The sequence below is a fragment of the Schistocerca serialis genome, chromosome 7 (genome assembly GCF_023864345.2).
Source record: "Schistocerca serialis cubense isolate TAMUIC-IGC-003099 chromosome 7, iqSchSeri2.2, whole genome shotgun sequence".
Classification (NCBI taxonomy): domain Eukaryota; kingdom Metazoa; phylum Arthropoda; class Insecta; order Orthoptera; family Acrididae; genus Schistocerca; species Schistocerca serialis.
In genome coordinates this window covers 578,513,603-578,539,722 of record NC_064644.1, presented here as the reverse complement: position 1 = coordinate 578,539,722, position 26,120 = coordinate 578,513,603, and the positions used below count along the sequence as shown (strand labels likewise).

At 42.1% G+C, this 26,120-nt stretch overlaps 1 protein-coding gene across 3 annotated transcripts in view; it reads right to left on the bottom strand.

The window, feature by feature from the left end:
• Positions 1 to 7,627: 7,627 nt before the first annotated feature.
• LOC126412697 (protein Abitram) overlaps positions 7,628 to 26,120 on the bottom strand; it is a 38,317-nt gene continuing 19,824 nt past the window's right edge. For 2 of the 3 annotated variants that reach the window (XM_050082413.1, XM_050082411.1), the window contains exon 3: positions 7,628 to 8,500. In XM_050082413.1, coding sequence (XP_049938370.1) covers positions 8,007 to 8,500 — 494 coding nt within the window. In that variant the 3' untranslated portion in view covers positions 7,628 to 8,006. The remainder of the gene's footprint in view (positions 8,501 to 26,120) is intronic. The other variant, XM_050082412.1, reaches the window with a different exon arrangement.

Genomic DNA, 26,120 nt, shown 5'->3' with positions numbered 1-26,120 from the left:
AAACCTTGTCCAATCGGAATAAAAAAAAATGCATTCAATGTAATTACTTCTCACAAGACATGTATCTTTCCAAACAGCGGAGAATGATGAACAAGAAAAATTCAAGCCCAGCAAACTGATTTTTTTTATAAAAGTATATACCCTTGAATTTCCCTTCGTGAGATGCTTCCTCTCCACCACAGAGCCAGGTAGGGGATGTGAGGGGGAGAGGGGAGGGGGCGATGGGGACGGGGATGGGGTCGTGGGGGTGGTGGTCTGTTTCCCGAAAAATTCTTTAAATAAATAAATAGACTATATTCCATACAGTGCCTTGGATCCAGTAAATTGTTTAAATAAACAATATTCCACGCATTGTCTAAATTGTTTAAACAATATTCCATACACAGCAATCGATTTCCGGACAAATTCTTCAACTAAATAAATAAACTAATTCCATACTCTGCCATAAATAACCACACAATAATGAATTTTCACTCTACAGCGGAGTGTGCGCTGATATGAAACTTCCTGGCAGATTAAAACTGTGTGCCGGACCGAGACTCGAACTTGGGAACTTTGCCTTTCGTGGGCAAGTGCTCTACCGACTGAGCTACCCAAGCACGAATCACGCCCCGTCCTCACAGCCTTACTTCTGCCAGTACCTCGTGTCCTAGCTTCCAAATGTGCTTGGGTAGCTCTGTCGGTAGAGCACTTGCCCGCGAAAGGCAAAGGTCACGAGTTCGAGTCTCGGTCCAGCACACAGTTTTAATCTGCCAGGAAGTTTCATATTAGCGCACACTCCGCTGTAGAGTGAAAATTAATTCTAGAAACATCCCCCAGGCTGTGTCTAAGCCATGTCTCCGCAATATCCTTTCTTTCAGGAGTGCTATTTCTGCAAGGTTCGCAGGAGAGCTTCTGTAAAGTTTGGAAGGTAGGAGACGAGGTACTGGCAGAAGTAAAGCTGTGAGGACGAGGCGTGAGTCGTGCTTGGGTAGCTCAGTCCGTAGAGCACTTGCCCGCGAAAGGCAAAGGTCCCGAGTTCGAGTCTCGGTCCAGCACACAGTTTTAATCTGTCAGGAAGTTTCATATCAGCACACACTCCGCTGTAGAGTGAAAATTCATTCTAGAAACATCCCCCAGGCTGTAGTTAAGCCATGTCTCCGCAATATCCTTTCTTTCAGGGGTGCTATTTCTGCAAGGTACGCAGGAGAGCTTCTGTAAAGTTTGGAAGGTAGGAGACGAGGTACTGGCAGAAGTAAAGCTGTGAGGACGCGGCGTGAGTCGTGCTTGGGTAGCTCAGTCCGTAGAGCACTTGCCCGCGAAAGGCAAAGGTCACGAGTTCGACTCTCAGTCCGGCACACAGTTTTAATCTGCCAGGAAGTTTCATATTAGCGCACACTCCGCTGTAGAGTGAAAATTCATTCTAGAAATATCCCCCAGGCTGTGGCTAAGGCATGTCTCCGCAATATCCTTTGTTTCAGGAGTGTTAGTTCTGCTAGGTTTGCAGGAGAGCGTCTGTAAAGTTTGGAAGGTAGAAGACGAGGTACTGGCAGAAGTAAAGCTGTGAGGACAGGGCATGAGTCATGCTTGAGTAGCTCAGTCGGTAGAGCACTTGCCTGCGAAAGGCAAAGGTCCCGAGTTCGAGTCTCAGTCTGGCACACAGTTTTAACCTGCCAGGAAGTTTCAACCACACAATATTCTATTCATTGTCTAAATTGTTTAAACAATATTCTGTACACTACAATTGAATTCCCTCCAAATGACCAATCAACAGAATCTTTTTCCCACCATTTCTGGGAGGTTGAGTGGGAGGGAGGGGGTTAACCAGAGGGGGAGAGGTTAATTAATTGATCAATTTAATTAAGTAGTCAGTCAAATCGATTGAGTGAGAGGGGCTATTCCAATAACTCAGACCTGAAAGTGTACCTTTAGCAGCGAGGGTGGAGGTTTCCTGAGGGGTGGGGGGAGGGGGAGGGGATGGGGGAACAATAGGTTCAGGCCCCTTCAATCAAAAGGATGGATCCTTTTAGCAGAACAATAGGTTAAGTACCTGTCAATCAAAGGAGAATAATAGGTTTGGCCCTGCAACCCGCATTAACAAAATGTGCACACACACACACACACACACACACACACACACACACACTCTCTCTCTCTCTCTCTCTCTCTCTCTCTCTGTCTCTTTGTCTCACTGCTTGGGCCACCAATAGTATCCATAAGAGTTCAGTCAATAACACCCCTCTTCTGCATCAGTGCGACAACATTAGCCTATGACAATGGCCCACCGAAAATAGCCACGAGAATTTTGACTGATTCTCCACTTCTCCAGCACAAATGCAGGAAAATTTCTCTTTATAAGAGAATGCAACACTGGTCTCCGACAGTGTTCTAGCAGTAGTGGACACAGTAACTTTCTGAAGAAGATCCCAGCAGAGGGGTCGAAATGTCGATTATTTTAGAAGAAAATACTAACAACCGAGAAGATTTTAATTTTAGTGACAATGGCCACAAAAGCCTGCAGACAAACATAATCACTATTATTGTAGAATCTAACATAAAACAGATCATCGCCATCATCTATTTTACATCCACTGCCAGATTAAAGCCTCCTCTGGATATTTCTACGCACTGTGATTTTCAATGGTATGAACCTCTTTTGCTCCTGTATGTACTCTATTGCCATCCATCTACCAACCTTCCATTAGTTTGCCTTTGATGTCTCCTTCTATTTTTTGAAATCCAGAAGAAAAATCTTCCTTCAGCCATCTACCATCCATATTCCTGGCTTCTGTCTAGCTCACCACTTTTTCCTGTCTGTATCATGCCAAAGCCTTCTATTCTAGCCCTTCCCTTTTGCCATCAGTCAGCACATCTTTGGCGTCAAGTAACCTGTGGTGGACACTAGCCCTATCCCAAGACAGAAGCGAGAACTGCGCTCAACAGTGGCTGGGACAGTCAGTGTCGCATTGAGCTGCGTGAGGCAGGCAGGTGGGACTTCTAGCAAAGGAGTCGTTAGTTAGTTGTCAGACAGACCTGAATATGGGAGCTGAGTGGAACTGATGTGCATTCTGCTGCATAACACTGCTTCCTGTGGTTTGGAAGGCAAAGTGGCCCAGCTTGTGTTCAATGGCGATGTTATCAATAATATACTCTTGTGGGACTGCATAAAAGACTGAGACTGCTCAATCGAGTGATTCAGTTGGACAATGTGAGGAACAGTATGTGAACTCCTTTAAATAGACTGAATTATTGCCGCGCAGAGTGGCCACGTGGTTTGAGGTGCCATGTCATGGACTGTGTGGCCCCTCCCGCTGGAGGTTCGAGTCCTCCCTCAGGCTTGGGTGTGTGTGTGTTGTTCTTAGCATAAGTTAGTATAAGTAGTGAGTAAGTCTAGGGACCAATGACTTGAGCAGTTTGGTCCATTAGAAATCCACACACATTTGAACATTTTGAACTGAGCTATTATGATTTCAGTATTAGAAGATACCATATAAATGAATCCATAGGAGTGTTGGCCAAACTAGTAGTGAAGACTGCTATTTGTAAGCAATGGTGGAAAGAATATTAGTGGAAGTTATTGGTTATTTCAAAGATGTGAATTTAAGTTTCCAGAATAACAGAAAGAGAGATGATGCTAATGATTATTTGATTTTGTCACTTACTTGTATTCTAGTAGTTATTTCTTCTTCTGGCAAGGTCCACTGTAAATGGTAAAATAGTGAACTATATACTCACCTTATACTGTCAATGTTTGTTAAATATATGTCCAACCACTCAAAAAATTGCTCTTTTACATATTGACTCAACCCCAATTTATTGTGTGTGCAAAGTCATGGATGATGCTAAATGACATTCAATGTGGCAACTGCTGTGATCTCTAACCATACTATAAATTGGAAAACATTGTCCACACTTTCAATTAAAATTCTTGTGGTTGTTTTATTGAGTGATTTAAACTATGCTCCAGTGTATATAATGATTAGTCAAAAAACTCTACCACATGAACAGTTTTTCTCAACTCAAAAGTCTCCAGAATATTAACCAGAAATGCCCATTCACTGTTAGAGAAATTTTACTTGACTTAAGTCATATCGCAACAAAGTATTCCATAATATAAGTAACTGCATCCTCTCATGCACAACAGATTGCTGAATTCAACTAAAACATTTATTTCACACAGTCTTCATTAAAAAAACAAGTAGATTCACAGGTAATTCTTATCAATGTGGACAAAATGGATTTTAACTGCATGTGTCTCTATAAGGACCTGATTTACTCAAACTGTTCAACCATAAATTGGCCAACTATCACACAACCGTCATCTAACTGCCATTTGGGTCAGTGACTGTCGCCTAACTGCCATTTGGATTACTGATTGAACGCATTAGATCAAAGATATAGACTCTCTCACAGAATGTAATGCCAGAGCTGGAGCAAGTCACCTGCTTGATGGTGTCCATAAATTCCTCACATTAACAAATTAGTATGGAGCTGCATCACTTTATCATAATTTGCTGACTGCAAGATGCTGCTGATGAAGCCTTACCCACCACTGCAGCGCCGCCAAACCTGGTGAGATGCAGCCCGTTGCAATGTACTGACTTGCACCACGGACTTGCATACTCCCTTTCTAATAAGAATTCACGATCGTGCCGAGGGACTCTCTATTCCTACCTTGCTTGTTCACAATGCATCAGTGCAATACTGGCTTTCACATTCACTATCAATTACAGACACAATGTTCAAATAGTGGTGTTCCCACCGGAATAAAAGTACACCTGTCCAAATAACAGTAATTGTCCCGTAAAGAAACACGCAACCCTTAGGTACTGCACAAAAGCACTTGTCACCTCACAACTATGTCTCCGCCACACCCAGATCTGACAACTGCTTCTCCTTACAGCAACTCCACTGACTACTATTCCTTATCCTAAAAGTCTCCGTCCTCTCCCCTCTTTTCAATATATCAGCACCATCTCGGTTCATGTAACAATAGCAATATTAGGCATTTGATTCCAACCAATGAGTAGATTTCCCTCTTACACAACTTCCCACCAAAAAGTACATGTTTCTTCACAGATCCAATCATTAAAAAAATATCATCTCTCACTATCAAAATTAACGCCACCCATGTTGAAGACACTGAAGTCACAAGCTCTGTGCAGGAGACTTCATTACATTCGTTCAACATTCTAGCCTCTCATCCAGGCCCTGGCTAATAGAGATCAATGCACCAGACCTGATGACGCATGGCCAGCTGCAGCCACATCCACACTTTTTTCTCCAGCGAGTTTAGTGTTCAGCTTCCTAAAAGCCTCCCTGTTGTGTCACCTCACCATGAAGTCGCCTAGCTAGCTCTACACATGACAGGCCGGAACAATGCATTTCAGGTCCCTGGCGACTGTCCCCTTCCTCCCTGACATGACTTTACACTACCTGCTCAGGTCTCTCCGCAAAGCAGCTGCTAAGAAGATTTCTGTTCCCTTCCATGGCAGGCAACACCATCCAAGCCTGCAGCCACACAACTCACGTGCAAGGAAATGCACACTCACCCACCACCAATTAGCAAAAAATACAGAAAGAACTTATTATCCAGTTGTTGTCAAACAAGCAGCTGTCATTACCATAGTTTATGTGACAGCAGTGCGACTGATTCACACAGCTGCCACCTACACAGTTCAGTCATGATCAACAACGGAGTTCTTCCTGCTACTTCGTTGCGATATTGTGGGATCTCGAGTGCTGAAGCAAATATGCTACTTGACTGAATGCTTCCAATTTTTGTTGTTTTCTGCTAACTTAGGTCTTGGGCAGCACACAGCTGTAGAGGGAGTAAGTAAAACGATGGAGGGGTACGTAATTTACTTGACCCTCCAGCCAGTACTATTGCTGTTCCCAAGAGTCAGTTGATACGACCTGCTGTGTAAATAAATAAGAATTCATGAATAAGCCTTCTGTGGCTGATTAATATTAGAGGCGTTGTTAGTCATTGTGCTCATAGACAGCTACACTCTGTTCACATACAGTGAATCCTCGTATAAAAAATCATATACTCTGTCGTTGGTCACCAGCTACATTGCTCGAGTAATCTGGTGTCGTAAGACAACTGAAAGAGAACTTTACGTAAGTATTAGGTGTTTTTCTCTTATGCTAATTCAAATGAAAGTCCAATACATGCTAAAGCACTGAAAGTCATAATGTTCTTTGTTAAACATTTAAGACGTGTAATTCTTGTATTAAACCTCACTCGACAGTTTTGCTGTGCTTCATTTTTATTAAATCTGCCTACAAAATTAAAATTTGATAAATATGCATAGAAAAGTTTGCAAAAAGATAGTTTTATACCATAAAGTTGGAGCTTTGAGTAGTCGATAGGCACATAAAGAAAAGACTGGAAATATTGCACAGATTCTGTACGATGTCCGCCTTCAGAGATGGCTAACAAAGATACACATGGCTACACTTGCTGACTAACTAAATTTTCCTAGTGCTGCAGCCCAGCTGGAGTGAAAGGTTGTGTTCGATAGAACAGACAAGTGGAGCCAGGATGTGGTGAGTGGAAGGAACAGGCGGAGGCAAAGGAAGCTTATGGCTGGGAGGGAGAGGCTGCAAGGGAGCATGGCAGAAAAGTTGCAACAGTGAGGCCACATTGGTACAGTTGCATGTGGCAGACTATACACTGTTACAGTGGGTTTGGCGGCTGTAGGGCAGAAAGGGGAGGGGGGGGGGAGGGAGGAGTTGATAGAAGAAAGAGGGAAACCACTGAGAGCACCAATTATTGCAGTGAACTAGGAGGCATGGGAACAGGGGTGGAGCTGGGTGTGAGACACGGACAACAGCCAATTGAGAATAGGACTGTGGGATCAAGGGATGTATTGTAAGTACACTCCCTAATGTGTTATTCTCACTGTATATCAGTCACATCATGTTGTGCACTTAGAAGCTTACAATATTACCAGTGTCACAATGTATGACTCATATTATTCTTCCTGAGCTTACAACACAACCTAATCTCTAGACCAACTCACGTGTTGCTGCAAGAAATCGGCAATGCTTGCCACTAAAAAGAGAATTGTTTTCCATTTTAATTTACAGTTGCAGTTCTTACTACTTAGTTTGTAATGGATGAATTTGTTAACCAGCACATGGTTGAGTGGCAGTAGGACACAGACAGATTGAAGTATGGACAGGAAGATGCAAGATTCACTGATAGCTTTCAGTAGGTTTTGGGCTCAGGGGTTGGTAGCAAAATGAGATATTCATTGTAGCAGAGATTGGGCGAAGGAGATTGAATCTTTGACCAGTCCATCATGGCTCAATTTAAGTGCGCAACAGTTTTTCTTTTCTCATACTCTATGAACCTGAATTACAAATCAGATTTCCAACACTATACCACGTTTTCTTTCATTTATTAAATTAGTTGCTACTTCAATTTTTTGTATTTTTCCCATATTATTCTCAGTATTTGTTTCACCACTTAGAACACTGAATAATGACTGTATCATCCTCCTATTTTGTGTGTTTTGTTTAGCACAAAGAATAGCCACAATCCATCAATTGAAAACAGAGATACAAACCAAATGTCAAGTTAACATAAATACAAAAACAAACTGTTTGTTGGGAAAAAAAGACACAAATGTTCTGCAAACAGTTTATTTTATCACCGTGGTAAGTTTTCTTATGCTAGTCTCTGGGACAGCTTTAATTCAAGTAACAAAGAACTTACTGCACTTAATTATTCCAATGGGTTTTTTGGAAGACAATTGTTATCACAAAGTGATGGCATGGAATGGTTTGAACAAAACATTAAATACAGTAAATAACTTAATTTCAAGTATAAAGAAATAACAATTTAATCAAAAAAAGGTGTAAAAGTCTTATTTATTTATTTATCACAGGCTTATTGTAAAAAAACTGTTTTCCTGTCTGCACAAGTACAAATAACGTTAAATTAAAACTGAAAAAGTTACCTCTCCCTGAAACCACACATACATCACAGCCAGTAAGACATGTCAAGCAATCAGCAACTAGTCAACTTCCGCGTCTATGAGAGTCTCACATACTGGTTTCTCCTTCTGTTTACGTGGTTCATATGGTAACATTATTGCTATATATCCTTCTGCCTGAGGCCGCTTAGTGAGAAGCTGTGGCTGTTTCATCAGACGAAAATTAACTTCGATCAACTTTCCTCCAATACATGCACGTATTATATATTTGGTGTCATCACTGCACAAGAGTTCGCAAAGTGCTGAATCTACATTGAGTGCCTGAGCACCCCTCTTTCCTTTCCCACGGACAGAATTATCAGCCCGTTTGGCAAAATCCACTGAGACAACTGACTTGCTGTTTGCAATAACAGGGTGAGTGGGAAGAAGTGTCACCACTGCAATGCGGTTGGAATGTATCAGCAGACAGATATCTCCAACTATTCTTTTGGTGAAGTAGCGTTCCCACGGCGGCAACTGTGGTACAGACAAATCCACACTCTTTTCAATTGGCAAAATATCTTTTACTTTTCTTTCTGCCAACAAAGAAAAGGAGAAACATTTTACATTTCAGAAACACATATATGTCCCATAAAACACCAAAGAACTGTCAAAGCAACAACAACTACTACTACTACTACATGCAGTAAATGTTTTGTGTTCATAACTTTTTGGAGTAATAATAAAACCTTATAAAACAAATATTGCAAATTTAGAGGGGCAAAAAACTTATGATCATCCAAAGGCTTTTCTCTTGCACTGTATGTTTCATTGTTAACTACATTAAATTAGATGTGCTGTTTCTAAATAAGGGGACCTTCACAGATGAGGGCACCAGACAAAAACATTATACAATAAATATTTTGCACAAGAAGTTGCACTCCACAGAATCTAAGGGAAGTGGTAATCGAGACTATCAATAAAATTAGAGCCCCTTTTTCATTTCTAAAATAATACAATAATTGCAATAAACATTAAAATATACACACACTTCAATACACCAATAGCCAAACATCATCAAGTGAAGAATTTATAGTGTTTAAGATTAATGATATTAAAGCATAACAAAGAATTCACATTACATGATATTATCAAAAATACAGTGTGATTCAGGAGGAATATCACATAATTTGTGGGGTAATTCAAAAAGTGAAAATAACCGATGAAGTCCTATGAACATGTGTCCGATTTTCAATTGTAACAGAACTGGAGTGGGCTGAGGGGGTACACAAATCTGTGAATGAATATGAAAACAGGTGTGAATATTAGTTACTGAAATACTGTGTAGGTGCTGTGGTGGACAGACTAATGGTGGGACAGATGACATATCCATCCTACGGGAGGTGTGAGGGTTCTCCGAGATATGGCAGCACTGTGATGTTGCACCAAAGCAACAGCTGCAAGTGTACTCAGTGTGCAATCATCAGTTGTATCAACAAGCAGTCGTGACGCCATGTGTGTGTCGTGCTCGAGTGTTGCTTAACTGAGCAAGTCCATTGTGCCCATGAATACCAATAAGTCGTATACATTCACCCATGCAAAAGACACAGACATGTCATTTGTGTATGGGTACTGTAATGGTGGTGTCCGTGCAGCTGTGACAGAACACCAGAGACTTTTCCTGACTGATGAACTGCCTGCATGAGCATATTTCACAGTGTTTTTCACATATTATGTGAATCCTGAGCAATACTCCATGTACATGTATCAGAATGTGCAGCCATCCAGCCAGCTGAAGAAAGGGTAGACATTATTGCAATGGCACTACAGAGTCCCACCATCAGTACATGGCGCATTAGCCATCAGCTCAGTATTATACTACCATGAATGTGGCATACGTTACATTCAGAGGGTTTGACTCAGGAAGGAGACTACAATTTTGTGAATGGTTGGCTGTATGCAGAGATGTAGTGCACTAGATTTTATTTGCAGATGAGGCTACATTTAATCACAGTGGTATGATGGACACACGCAGTTCTCATAATGGGCAATGGAGAACCCCACATGAGACTAGGGAAACAAGATTCCAGGTTAGGTTCTCAGTGATTGTCTTGTGTGGTATGACTGATGACCCGGCTATGGGGCCTATGTTCCTGCCAAAAGTACATGACAGCCATAGCAGATGCACATTTCCTGACACAAGACCTACCTGGGCTTTCAGTGTATGCTGATAACAATAGCTCCACACTTAAGAATGATATACAACTGCTCACTAGATGAAACATCCGTACCAAAGTCTGGAAAGTTGCATAGGTCACACCAATATTCAGGAAAGATAATAGGAGTATGCCACTAAATTACAGGCCCCTATCATTAACATCAATATGCAGCAGGATTTCCAAACATATATTCGAACATTATGAATTACCTCAAGGAGAACGGTCTATTGACACACGGTCAACACGGATTTAGAAAACATTGTTCTTGTGAAACACAACTAGCTCTTTACACACACAAAGTGTTGAGTGCTACTGACAAGGGATTTCAAATTGATTCCATATTTTTAGATTTCTTAAATACTTTTGACACTGCACCACACAAGTGGATTGTAGTGAAACTGTGTGCTTATAGAATATCATCTCAGTTATGTGGCTGGATTTGTGGTTTCCTGTCAGAGAGATCGCAGTTCATAGTAACTGATGGAAAATCATTGAGTAAAACAGAAGTGATTTCTGGCATTCCATAAGATAGTGTTATAGACTCTCTGTTGTTCCTTATCTATGCAAATGATTTAGGAGACAGTCTGAGCAGCCTTCATAGGTTGTTTGCAGAAGATGCTGTCATTTATCATCCAGTAGTCATCAGGAGATCAAAACAAATTTCAAAGCGATTTAGAAAAGATATCTGTATGGTGCAAAAATTGGCAATCGACCCTAAATAAATGAGAAGTGTGGGGTCATCCACATGAGTGCTAAAAAGAACCCGTTAAACTTCAGTTACACAATAAATCAGTCATGTCTAAAGGCCATAAATTCAACTAAATATCTAGGAATTACAATTACAAACAACTTAAATTGGAAAGAACACATAGAAAATGTTGTGGGGAAGGCAAACCAAAGACTATGTTTCACTGGCAGAACACTTAGAAAATGTAACAGAGGTACTAAAGAGACTGCCTACACTACTCTTGTCTGTCCTCTTTTGGAGTACTGTTGTGCAGTCTGGGATCCTGACCAGATAAGAATAATGGAGTACATTAAGAAAGTTCAAAGAAGAGCAGCATGTTTTGTATTATCCCGAAATAGAGGAGAGTGTGCCACAGACATGATACAAGATTTGGGATGGACATCATTAAAACAAATGCGTTCTTTGTTGCAGAGGAAACTTCTCACGAAGTTTCAATCGCCAAGTTTCTCCTCTGTAATATTTTGTTGATGCCAAGCTACATAAGGAGAAATGATCATAATAATAAAATAAGGGAAATCAGAGCTTGCACGGAAACACATAGGTGTTCCGCTTTTTCTGCACACTGTCTGAGATTGGAATAATAGACAATTAATGTGAAGGTGGTTTGATTAATCCTCTGTCAGGCACTTAAGTGTGATATGCAGAATATCTATGTAGATTTAGATGTAGATATCTGTCCCACCATTATTCCGCCCACAACAGCACCTACAAAGGGTACTAGGAAAGTTTTGGAATGCAGCTTTATTCATTTAATTTTTTCAAAGCAATTTCCGCAACACTGAATACACCTCTCCATCCTCCAAAACCAATCCCTAAACCTGTTCACTCAAGTTTCTGTAGGGAGTATGGCACACTAATTGTCCCAAGCCCTCAGGAGGTCCTGATCACTTGACAACTGTATTCCTTTCAGCTTCATTTACACAGGTGGGAACAGTGTAAAGTCACAAGGAGCAAGGTCTAGACTGTAAGGAGACTGCTCAAGAAGTTTCAGTTCAGTACCCTTCAAATATTTAGTGCATGCTTCGGGATGGTGAGGTGGAGTGTTGGCATGATGGAGGAACCAAATGTCCATTCTTGACTTCAGTCACATGTTCTTCAAAGATTGGATGACCTTGGGCAGGCACTGCTCAGTGTACCACTTAGCTGTGACTGTCTTCTGTGTGTCCAAAACAACACACTTCACAATTCCACTCAATTTGAAAAAAACAGCTATCATTCTCTTCTTTACCGATCAGAATTTTCTGGGTGTGTCGTCTTCTTCAAGGACCCAAACTTTGTTTTGAGTCTTATTCGGCTCTTCAAAACAGTACAGCCAACTCTTGTCACCTGTCACAATGTTATTTACATACTGAGATTGTCCCTTAGAAAACTTCTTTTAACATCTCCCCAGCACCAAGTCACGTCGTGCCATCTGCTCTTCCGTCAGTCTGTGCAGCACCCAAAAACAACAAAGTTTCTTTACTTGCATATGATCACACAGAATCGAATGAATTGCAGGTGCATTCAGCCCTAAGGTATCCTTTATCTGCTTATAGGTCACTTGCCTGTCTTAGTCTAGCATTTTCCTCATAGCATCAAACTTTCCCTCCACAACTGATGATCATGGGCTTCCCATCTCCTCAGTGTCCTCCAGAGTGGAATTCTCTGTACCACCTGAATATAGTTGTACAATGTGGACACACATCTGAGTGGAAGAGTCATTTCTTCAAATCACTGGTCTATGTTTAAGCCACACATGAAGTTGTACCGCAAAACTTCTTGACCACGATGCCATAGCAGGAACTTCAAACTGACCCTCATAGAGAACGACTGTGCCCACAGACTTGTCACATGGCTACAATGCAAGTATAAAGTATTCTTAGAACACACCAACTATCAGCCTCCTGCGATTTATTGTTGCGTCATATTGCAAAAATTTCCTAGTACCCTTTGTACACAGTATTTTGGTAATATTCACATCTTCGTATTCCTCCATGGAGGTGCATAGACTACAATCCACTCAAGTTCTGTAACAACTGAAAATCAGACACATGTTCATAAGACTTTTTCAGTTTATTTTCACATGTAGAATCACCTCACAAATTGTGTGACATTTCTCCTGAATCACCCTGTATATACATCAATAATCTGTTGAGAAAATCACGAGTGGATCAGAAGTAACTGGCCAGCAATGTATACTTCAAGTCCTTCTTAAAATGCACTTTATTAACAGCTGTACTTTTTATGGCAATACATAAGTTACTGAAAACAAGTTTTCATTTATTCACAGATCTCAAGAGCAACAGTTTAGACATAATTACTGGTTTCAGTGACTAATGAGGATACTTAGATATCACAAAACCCTGTAAATGTGCACATACTTTTTTAATCACGATGGAGAAAAAAATACAAAAAAGTTTAACTGCAGTGATCACCATCTTCTTTATTGACCATACCATACTTTGGACTGTTCCTGAATGATGAACATTAAGTGTAAAACATGTTGCTGTTGTGTTACAATGCTTAGTACTTATCTGAAAGTAGTAAGATGCCTAGTTTGTGGTCTGTAATTAAAAAAGTGTCACAATGATCTCTCCAGTGACAAAAGTTTCCATATTAGCCCCCATTTGCATAACCAGCAGGGGACTGCCACAGTGGAGGTAAAAAGACAGAATAACTAATGAAACAGTTAACATACTATCAGTAAAAGTGCAGAGTGTCAGAAGTTTAAACATAGTACGGTACCTACTGAAAACGGAAATCTAAAAGCTAAGTCTAGGTACAGAAGAGGGTCAGTAAAGTGAAATAGAAATATAAAGAGTTTTGATCAGATGAATGTAGAGTAATATCAACAGCAGCAGAAAATGATATGATGGGAGTTGGATTCATTATGCACAGGGAAGCCGGGAAGATAGTGAACTACTGAAAACTGTTTAGTCATAGGATTGTTCTAATCCGAATCAACAGGAAACCAACATCGACAACAACAGTGCATGTATAAATACCTACACCTCAACCAGAAGATGAAGAGACACAGGAAGTATTTGAGTCTACTGAACAGATAATTCAGTATGAAAACAGAGATGATATTCTAATAACCATGGGGGACTGGAACACAGAGGCAGGGGAAGGAATGAAAGAAAATGGTTATGGGAGAATAAATGCTTGATATTAATGAGTGTGGGAGGAGAAAGCCTAATTGTGTTCTTCAATAAATTTCAGGAGGTAATAGTAAATACACTGTTCAAAAACCCCAAGTGGAGGAAGTATACTTGGAAAAAGCCTGGAGGAACAAAACAGCAGGCAATTCAGTGGAAAAGCAATGAACATCTCTGAAACGGGCAAACACAGAATTTGGACACACAAACATTGCTGACGATTGATTTTGCTTCTGAAAAAGTAAGGGAACCAGAGAGCATCTACGATGTTGTGATTAATAATGGAAGCAGGACAAAAGCAAGATCAAGACAAATTCCTAGGATTTGTCTACCTGGAAAAAGTATTTTAGTATGGAAAACAGAGCAAGATATTTGAAATTCTGAGAGAAATAGAAGTAAGCTATAAGGAAAAAATTAGTCACGTATACGATGTGTAAAAGAACCTAGGGAGAAAAACAAGAATGGAAAAGAAAGAATGAAACGTTCAGATTGAAAAGGGTGTCTGCCATGGAAGCCAGAGATGAAGTCTTTTGACCCTACTACTCAAGCTACACAGCAAAAAAAGAATGATGGAAATAAAAGACAGGTTCAAGAGTGTTACTAAAATTCTGGGTGAAAGGGTATCAATAACAAGATCTCCTGATGGCATTGCTATCCTTAATAAAGTGAAGGAGAATTACAGGACATGTTGCCTCAAAAGAACAGGCTAATGAGTAGTAATGTACTGAGAGTAGACCAACAAAAGACAAAAGTAATGAGTAGTAGCAGAAATCAGGTTAGTGATAAACTTAACATCAAAATTGGGGATTTCAAAGCAAGCAATGTTAAGAAACTCACTACCTTGGAAACGAAATAACTCATGACAGACAAAGTAAGGTGGACATAAAAAGCAGAGGCAAAGAGAGCAAGCCTAGCCAAGAGAAGTCTACTAGAACCAAACATCTGCCTTAATCTGAGGAAGGATTTGTGTGAGAATGTACATTTGGAGCACAATGGAAGTGTTTAGAGTGTGGTGCTACAGAAGGATGTTGAAAATTAAGTGGACTAATGAGATAAAGAATAAGGAGTTTGTCTGCAAAATCGGTGAAGTAATGAACATATGGAAAACACAGACAAGAAGGAGAAACAAATGGTAGTACATGTGTTAAGACATCAAAGAATTACTTCAATGGTACTAGAGCCAGATGTAGAGGATAAAAACTGTGGGGGGAAGACAGATTTTAGAATACATCGTAATATAATGCAGAAGTTCAATGCAAGTACCACTCTAAGATGATGAAGTGGTTGGTACAAGAGAGACTGGTTGGTTTAAAAGAGGAGGGGAGGAGGGGGGGGGAGGGGGGGGGAGGGAACAAACTGTGAAACTGTGAGGTCATCAGTCCCTTGCTCCAGGTAAAATAATTGCACAAGGGAAAGAAGAAAACGGAGACGTACAGCACAATAACAGGAGAAAGGAAGAACCAGAAGGACAACCACCACTACCACGGACAAAATAGGAAAAGAAAACCAAAGAAGCAAGAAACAGGTAGAAGAAGTAAAAACAAGAAAGCAGATGACCATGGCTGACCTACCACGAGAATAAAAAGGAAAAGCTAGCCACTCTGCGACACATCAAAACATCAACCCTAAAAGCATAAGAGTAGAGAACACAAATGGACAAAAGACGTGCTAAAACTTATATAGAATGATAAAACCCACTGTCAGGTATAAAATGTAAAACTAAATTAGCCAATGAGACGTTGTCAGCTAAAATTAATGGCAACGAGTCCGGTAACTGAAGAGTCTGTCACAGGGCAGCCAGAGAATGACAGCTCACCAAGATATGGGCCACTGTCAGCCAGGCGCTGCACCAACACTGAAGTGGGTCATCATGGCGCAGGAGGTAGCCATGTGTCACACAAGCATGGCCAATGCGGAGCCTACAGAGAACCACAGAGTCCCTGTGAGAGGCCCGCATGTAGGACTGCCACACATTCGTAGTCTCCTTAATGGCACACAGTTTGTTGTGCGTGCTGAGGTTATGCCATTTCATCTCCCAAAGCTGCAAAACCTTGTGGCGTAGTACTGAGCACAGGTCAGTTGCAGAGAAGCCGATCTCCTAGGGTTCTGACATGACCTGGGGTCCACACAAACACCACTAAACAACTGGACCATTCCAGGGCATAGATGGACTCCTGGATGGTCGCTACCAAACAATGACAAGGGTAACAATAGTCAATAGTTTGTAGGCTATTCAAGGAGTCAGTACACAGAAGAAACGACGCCCCAGGGCATGAACGGATGTGCTCAAGAGTGTGAGATATAGCCACCAGCTCAGCAGTCAATACACTGCAGCCATCGGGCAACGAATGCTGTTCAATATGTCCTCCATGGATGTACGCGAAGCCGACATGATCATCAGCCATTGAGCCATAGGTGTAAACCACCAGTACATTTCAAGAATCTACAGGAAGTGGCAGCACAGAGGCGTGGGGTTAACTGAGTTCTTAGGGTCATGAGAAACGTCCAGGCGAAGCTACGGCCTGGGTGTACACCATGGAGGTGTACATGAATGGACCTGAAGCATAGGTGGTAAAGGCAAGGACTCTGGTTCAGAAAGAAGGGATCGGACATGAACTGCAATTGGAAACCCTGACCTGGGCCGCCGATGTGGAAGATGAACTGTCGTAGGTGGTAAAAGGAGACAGTGATTTGGATGCACAGGAAAACTACGAACTGGCCAGCAGTTGTGCACGCCTAACCAGCAATGGAGGGACTCCAGCCTCCACAAGGATGCTGGTCACCGGGCTTGTCCTAAAAGCTCCTGCTGCTAGGCGAATGCCACAGTTGTGCACTGGATCAAGTAGACGCAACACTAAGGATGCCGTCAAACAATAACCCGTACTCCCATAGTCAAGGCGGGATTAAACAAGGGGTCTGTAGAGCTGCAGCAGCGTAGAGCGATTTGCACCCCAGTTGGTGTTGCTCAGTCAGTGGAGGGCATTGAGGTGCTGCCAGCACATCCACTTAAGCTGACGAAGGTGAGGAAGCTAAGTCAGTTGAGCGTCGAAAACCAGTCCTAAGAATCGATATGTCTCCACTACAGTGAGTGGATCATCATTAAGGTAAAGTTCTGGTTCTGGATGAACGGTACGATGCCGACAGAAGTGCATAAAACACAACTCTGTGGCCGAAAACTGGAAACTGTGGACTAGAGCCCATGACTGCACCTTGTGGATGGCTCCCTGTAGGCACCGCTCAGCAACACCAGTACTGGTGAAGTAGTACGAAATACATAAGTCGTCGGCATACAGAGAAGATGAGACTGATGGCCCTACAGCTGTTGCTAGAGCATTAATGGCCACTTCAAATAGAGATACACACAATACAGAGCCCCGCAGGACCCCATTCTCCTGGATATGGGTGGAATTATGGGAGGCACGAACTTGGACATGGAAAATACGAAGCGACAGGAAATTATGGATAAAAATCAGGAGCAGGCCTCGAAGACCCCACTCATATAATCTGGCAAGGATACGTTGTCACCAGGTGGTGTCATACGCTTTTCGTATATCAAAAAAGACGGCAACCAGATGTTGGCATCTGGAAAAGGCTGTTCGAATGGCACATTCGAGGGACACAAGATTATCAGTGGTAGAGTGACCCTGGCAGAAGCCGCCCTGACATGGAGCCAATAGCCCACATGACTCCAGGACCCAACCCAACCACCAACACACCATACATTCCAGCTGCTTACAAAGATTGTTGGTGAGGCTGATGGGCCGATAGCTATCCAAATCAAGCGAGTTTTTACTGGGTTTAAGCACTGGAATGATGGAGCTCTCCAGCCATTGCGATGGAAAGACACCAGCACACCAGATCTGGTTGAAGATGACGAGGACATGTCACTTGTAGTCAGATGAGAGATGTTTAATCATCTGACCGTGGATCCGATCTGCTTCAGGAGCTGTCGGGGCAATGTGCAAGTGCACTGAGGAGCTCCCACTCTGTATTGGGGCATTATAGGATTCACTGTGGCATTTGAGAGTGCGAAAGGCTGGGGGGGGGGGGGGAGGGGGGGGGGGGGAGTTAATTCTCCGACGCAGAGACTCGAGCACAGTGCTCAGTAAAGTGCTTGGCAATCGCGTTTGCATCGGTAGATAACACACTATTTATATTAACGCTGGGAACACCTGTTGGGGTCTGGTACCCGAAAATACGTTTGATCTTTGCCCAGACTTAGGAAGGTGACGTACGGCACCCAATGCTCAAGACATATCTCTCCCAACACTCCTGCTTCCGCATCGTTTGATAAGTTGGTGAGCATGGGCATGGAGCCGGTTAAAGGCTGTGAGGTGCTCCAGGGAAGGGTGCTGCGTATGTTGCTGTAGAACTCGCTGACGCTCTTTTATTGCTTCAGTGATTGCCGGCGACCACCGAGGGACTGCCTTTCGCCGGGAGCATCCTAAAGAGCGAGGGATTGTGTTTTCTGCCACACAAGCGATTGTTGTAGTCACCTGCTCAACCATCACATCGATGTTACCGTGTGGGGGAGATTCAACAGTGACAGCTGAGGTGAAAGTTTCCCAGTCTGCCTTGTTTAAAGTCCATTTGGACAGGCCTCCATGGGCCTGACACTGCCGGAGTGACAGGGAGATGGGGAAGTCGTCACTACCACACAGGTCGTCATGTGCTCTCCAGTGGATAGTTGGGAGAAGTCCTGGGCTGCAAACTGATAAATCAATGGCCAAGCAGCTACCATGAGCCACACTGAAATGTCTGTCGACTCCAGTATTTAAGAGACAGAGGTCGAACTGAGATAGTAAAGTTTTGACATCTCTGCCTCTGCCAGTAAGCATGGTGCCACTCCACAAGGGGTTATGGGCATTAAAATCTCCCAAAAGTAGGAAAGGTTTAGGGAGTTGATCAATCAGTGCAGCTAATACATTCAGGGGTACTGCACCATCTGGAGGAAGATATACATTGCAGACAGCTACTTCCTGTGTTGTTCTTATTGTGACAGCCACAGCTTCAAGAGGGTTTTGAAGGGGCACAGTGTCACTACAGACTGAGTTTAAAACGTAAATGCAAACATCACCTGACACTCGATTATAGTCGCTATGGTCCCTGTAGTATCCCTTGTAGCCACGGAGGGCAGGGGTTTGCATTGTCGGGAACCAAGCTTCCTGCAGAAAGCAGGTGTAAAGCTTAACAGTTGCCGTAGCTCGGCCAGTCGGTGGAAAAAACCTCCATAATTCGACTGGAGGATGACGTCATCATGAGAGTGGGAAGGCATAGAACATTCAACGAGGCAGTTTACGCCGCAGGGTCACCTGTTGCAACCGACTTTTTGCCTGAGCAGTCTAAATCCATTGTGTATGAGGGTCCAGAGAGATCTAGGTCCTCAGCGGACGCCAGAATCTCCACCTCATCCGCAGACGCAGAGCTTGTAGGTAGTGGTGGTGTGGGTGCCACCCCAATTCCATTGGTCTTGGGGACCTTCTTTCTGGATTTCTCTCACTGCTCCTTGGATTTCCCTGGCTGGGAGGACTTCACTGATTCAGTCTCCAGAACTGAAGATGAGTGTGAAGCCTTACAACCAACTGCTTTTGGGTTCTTCAGCCACTGGTGGGCATCATCTTTCCCACTAGCAGAAACCTGGGAAGGAAGTGACCCAAGGGACCCCGTCCAGGTGAGAGGAGGCGAAGAAGACTTATGCTTCTTGGGCTGAGGATTGGGGCATGGTGTCCCTGATGGTGTGGGGGGGGGGGGGGGGGGAGGGGGGTGCGGCTCCCGAGGTAGGTGGTGCGGGAGCAACGGGGGGAGGGGGATACGAGGTGGTCACAGCCACAGGATGTAGGGGCTCATATTTTCTCTTAGCCTCAGTGTAGGTCAGTCAGTCCAGGGTCTTGTATTCCACAATTTTCCTCTCTTTCTGTAAAATCGTGCAGTCTGGTGAGCAAGTGAATGATGCTCTCCGCAGTTGACACAGGTGGGAGGCAGGGAACGTGGAGTATTGGGATGTGTTGGACATCCACAATATCGACATGTGATGCAGGAAGTACAGAGGGAAGACATATGGCTGAACTTTCAGCACTTAAAGCACCGCATCTGATAAGGGATATACTGCTTTACGTCACAGCGGTAGACCATCACCTTGACCTTCTCGGGCAATGTGTCACCCTTGAAGGCCAAGATGAAGGCACCGGTGGCAACCTGATTATCCCTCCGACCCCAATGGATGTCCTGGGCAAAATAAACACCTCACCATTCTAAATTGATGCACAGCTTGTCGTCAGACAGCAAAAGAAGGTCCCTGTGGAATATAATACAATGGATCATATTTAAGCTCTTATGGGATGTGATGGTAACAGAAACATCCCCCAACTTGTCATAAGTTAGTAATGCCCATGACTGGGCAGAGGATGCTGTTTTTATCAAGACTGCATTTTGGACAAGTCCTCCACCTCCCCAAACTTGGCATCCAAATGCTCCCAGGCCTCATGGACATGAAAGATTCCCCATCCACTCTCGTACATACAAAGTACCAGGGCAAATAAGCTTCAGTGCCATCCATGGCCTGGCATTCCTCCCATGGTGTGGTCAGGGAGGGGAACGATTTGAGGTCATATTTCTTCGCACTGAAGTTAGACTTTGCCTGCTTAGAGACTACTGGCAGCGGACAACCAACAAGAGATTATGTACTACGCTCATGGAGTGTCATCTGCCCTGATGCCACCCACTCCGACCAGGGGCTCTCCCCACAGGCACCACCCAGCCTCAGCAAAGGCCACCTGGCAGGATGGCCATTGCCGGGAGTCCTGATGCCTCAGGGAGATGGGCATCTACTTCATGGCATACGTGGGGAGTTAACGGCGGAGGCATCAACAGAGTGACGCATGTGTTGTCAGGGGGCTACAACGAACAGGGTAAATGGCGTTCCCACAACAATGGACTGGCTACCGTGCTGGATATGAGGTGCAAAGAATTCCATGGTCCTCGTTGGCGCAGAAAACGACACTGCATAGTGGGTGGAGGAAAATCCACTCAGGAAGATGTCCTCACTCAAGAGATGGAGGATGAGCGGGACTGCAATGCCACGACAAGAAAGTGGGCTAAAGATATCAATGCACAATGGACACGATGCACCATGTAAAACAACCTTCCCCAATTGGCTTGCTCTTCGGGAAAATTTTGAAAAATGGAGGTCAAACCCTACAGGGGACCATCACATTAACACTTACCGTGCGGCTGCCGTAATATTACGTCGCAGGCGGAAACGAAGAAAATGCGGCCGCCGTAATATTACATCCCGCCACATTCCACAATGTTTTAGTGTTTCAAACGCATTGTTAGCATTCCCGCTACAACCTGTAGGTCCTGTAATGCTTGTAGTTCATCATATTAGTGCTAGATCGCAGCACCTAGTGAGGTAATGCGATATATCCGTATATATTTCTGAACGAATTCATGTGTGTTTTTCACGTGTATGTTACGTGTTCTGTGGTGTCCTGTCGTTTGTTTACCGTTGATTTTGGCGCTAGTATTTTGGTTTTAGCTTGTTGATCTCCTTTTTACTCACAATGGCGAGTGATGAGGATGCAAAACTTCAAAAAATGATTGAAGAAGTACTTGCTGAACCTACTGATGATGATTTTTCGGATTTCGATAGTGACAGTAATTACAAAATGCCGGAAAATAACAATAGTCCAGGTAAGTCTAACATCTTACTAAGTCGATGCAGAACAAGACAGTTCATGTTGCGATTTGTTCTGTTATGTTCTGTATTATTTCAGACACAGATTTGTCGTCAGATGAAGGTGAGCCACCACCTGTGTTCCCCCCCACTCATCATCGAAAGGGGCCAAGATTGAGTGACATTTCATAGGATGACTGGACTATAGTGAATCAAACACCAAACATTTTGTTATTTACAGGGTCTCGTGGTGTGCTAAATAATGTAGGACTTGGTCAGTCTAGTGAATATTTAGATTTTTTTTTCTTGTTTTATAAATGACAGAGTTATTTCAATTATGAAGGAACAAACAAACCTATATGCTAGACAGAAGCTGGCCACACTGAGAGCACAAAACAAATTAGGGCCCAGTTCTAGATTCAAGCAGTGGAGGACGCTAACAATTGCTGAAACAAAGACGTTTCTGGCTATTATCCTCCACATGTCAATCAGTGAGAGGCCAAGTATGGCCAGTCACTGGTGTAGTGATACAGTGGTTAGCTGCAATTTTTGCCCCAATATTATGCGAAGGGACAGATTTCTGAATATTTTGTCTATGTTCCACATAAATGACAATTCAAAGCAAAACAAGAAAGGTGAAGTAGACTTTGATGCCCTTCATAAGGTCAGGCCTCTTCTGGATGATTTGGTAAGGAATTTAAAAGAAAGTTAATACATTCTTGTAGAATCCAAAACTGGGTACATATACAACTTTGAAGTTTACCACAGAAGGGACAATAAACTGGACAACAGTGCTTCTGCAGTGGTAAAGCGATTGCTCGGCTCACTCCACGGTAAGGGCCACAGATTTTACACCAGTGTTCAGCTAGCCGAAGAACTGGCTAGAGCCAACACTGGTCTTGTAGGGACTGTAATGCCAAACAGAAAAGGATTGCCCAAGGCTCTCAAAGAGGGTAAACTCAAAAAGGGTGAACAAATATTTCGCCGCAAGAACGATGTGGTAGCATTGCGATGAAAGACAAGAGGGATGTGTGGACGATAAGTACCAGGCACACATCCTCAATATTGTCTGTTGCTACAAGAGAAAGCAATGAGAAGTTGAAACCAGTGGCAGTGCTGGATTACAACAAACATAAAGCTGGTGTAGACCTTTTTGATCAGCGTCTTTCATATGGAGCACCTGATCACAAAACAGTGAAGTGGTGGAGAAAGCTTGCCTTCCACTGTATATTTATGGCAGTGTCCAATGGTTGTATTTTGCACAATTGCATCAATGAGAAGAAACTGAGCACTCCTAAGTTTATACAGGAGGTCTGCACTGCATCAGTGTTACAGAGAGGAGAGAGAATTGAGGATTCTCATGGATCTGCAACGATTGCTCGATTGTCACAGAAACATTTTCCAAACCGTGTGGAAATGGCAGAAGGGAAGAAGAAAGCACAAAGACATTGTGTAGTGTGTAGTGGAAAACAAAAGAACATTACTGGGAAAGCTGGGAGGAAAGATACTTCTTATGAGTGCAGTGTGTGTATTGTAGGTTTGTGTGTCACCCCATGCTTCAAGCTTTATCACACTGTGGTTCACTATGCAAAATAGCTTATGTGTATGTAGCTATGCTTTATGTGCAAACGGTATAACAAATGTCATTTCAGTGTCAAATGATCACTTTCCAAAATTTATTTCTTCTTTAAATTGAATAAAGTAGTAAAAATAAATTTTTGACAAAAATTTATTTTCGCAAAATCGAGGAGAAATCCGCATCACTTCTTGGAAACAGTATATGCCCCATACACATGACTGTTAACCCACGTAAAGTTGAAACCTTAAAAGTTTTAAACCATACCTGTAGTTTTTATGTATCTCTAACTAAACATCCTTTACAGCTATTTAAAGTCTGTTGAAAATAGAAAAAAATCAGCCAGCACACAGGAAGTGGCATGCAGTTAAGGGCTTAGCATGGTAAGTGTTAAGGCCGAAAGGTGTGAGACTCCTTTTCCTCGCCTCTTACGACAGGCAGGAATACCTAGGGCCGGACCCACAAGGGAATACAAGAGAGGAATTCATGGCAAATGCTGATACCATTCAGCTTACAAATGGAATGAAAAATATATGTGATGGGTATTAAGGAAATGGTGATGACGTAAGTGAAATATCTGTAACTAGCTACTTAATATACTTCCTGAATTCAGCATAATAATAACAATAATAATTAAAAATAATAATAATAATAGGAACAGGCTAAACTTGATAAAAGTAATGAAGAAATTCAGCCCTAATTAACAACTAATGGGAATCCTGCCTTCCTCTGATGTATGATCTATCAACAAAAGCCTTAAGAAGTACAGCAGAAAGAAAACATCATTATACAGGAAAATGAAGTACAGCTTCAGCAAAAATGTAAAGGACTAAAAATCTCTTCAGACTCCACATAGCTAGGAGTGTATGAGTTCTTCAGACTCATCCTTTACATTTTATGAACTCTGAAGTCCACGAAAATATCCTTCTCTTCAATCACAACCATGCATCTTAAAATGCTAGAAGTAAAGACTCCAGTTCACTTTTGTAATGTAGTTTCTGTAATAATGATGTGTTTCAACATCTGGCACAACATATTCCACAGCCTTCAATGGAATACCTACCAGCTTTAAAAGAATGTTACCAAGTTCTTAATATAATATTTCATGTTGTTTTATCACAAATGGGTATGCTTTATCTATATTAATCCAAGGAGTGTAATCATAGGAACAGATTGTTGGAACACTTTGTAAAATAGCTACATCAGTAACTACTGACAACAGTTTTAGTTCAGTAGAGGATTTAACTATTTACCATTAAATTAGGTAGTGTGATGTTCTTAAAGGTATAAGAATCCAATTTTCTTGGGAGCCAGTTTCTTCATTCATCACTTGAAGCGGTATCAGTCAGTTCATTTTGTTGTTTTCGTGTGTGAAGTTCAGTTAAATTACTATATATTTAATTTTGAGTATATAATTTCTCTAACTGGAATATGAATTAAAATGTTTGAAATACTTATTTCATTTTAATCAAATAAATTTCTATAAATATTAATTTTTGCAATGAGAATACAAGACACTTAAAAATATTGCACCGTATGTTAGTTATTCCTTTGAAGGTCAAGTTGTCTATAGTTTTGGCAATAAAAACATTCTGTTATGTTGCCTCCATATTTTTTTGTATTTCACTAGCTTTCTGTGTTAGTTGTGTCTTTGAAGGTCAAAGTGTCGAGAGTTTTGACAGCAGTCTCTGGATTGCAAGTAGAGAAGAGCAAGTAAAAGTCCTACAATGGAGTTGTATGAGTACAGAAGTTGCGCGATCACACAAAAATGAAGAAACCAAGACTTTAATGGAACAATTACAATGAATTTTCATCAAGACCATCGATCTTAAAGACAAATAAAAATTATGTGGCACTTTCTGTTCTCAAATATCTTTTAAATCACTGCAATACACCTATTACAATTACAATCGAAGTTTGAATTATTTAGCGCTCAAGAACAGTATCAGGAGCATTTCAGCACATCAGAGTCCAATAATACTTCTCTTAGTCTGTCATACTAGCGTAGTTGCCAATCACAATCAAGTAATTCATAAGAGAGTTAAACTTTGTGTACATATGTATTAAAGTTGAAAAAATATAGTAGGAAAGTTCTTGTACAATGTAAATACTTTTGGATTAAAGGAGACCTTTCACCAAAAAGCAGAAGTGTTGAATTGTCGATAGGCACACACAAAAGAAATAAACTTGCTAGGTTTCGAAATTACAATCTTGAGGCTTACCCAAAATTAGTGCTGTATCAATGGAACATGCTCCATTCCAGATCATTTTCTTTTGATCTGTCAAGATATTTTCGATCCAGAGAAAAATCTTGCTGGATGCCCTATATGAATGACTCTGCTATAGGTTTCAGTAATCTACACTGTCGGGCATTAAAATTGTAACACCATGAAAATAGAATGCAACAACTAATTGGCACAAAATGTCCTATATGCTTTAGCGTTTCAGCACAACCACCTGAAGTAAATAGGTTACGTCATCTGCATTCTGTACATGTTGTGGTTGTTGTTTTTGTTGTTGTTGTGGTCTTCAGTCCAGAGACTGGTTTGATGCAGCTCTCCATGCTACTCCATCCTGTGTAAGCTTCTTCATCTCAAAGTACCTAGTGCAACCTACATCCTTCTGAATCTGCTTAGTGTATTCATCTCTTGGTCCCCTCCTATGATTTTTACCCTCCACCTGCTCTCCAATACTAAATTGCTGATCCCTTGATGCCTCAGAACATGTCCTACCAACCAGATCCTTCTTCTAGTCAAGTTGTGCCACAAACTTCTCTTCTCCCCAATCCTATTCAATACCTCCTCATTAGTTATGTGATCTACCCATCTAATCTTCAGCATTCTTCTATAGCACCACATTTC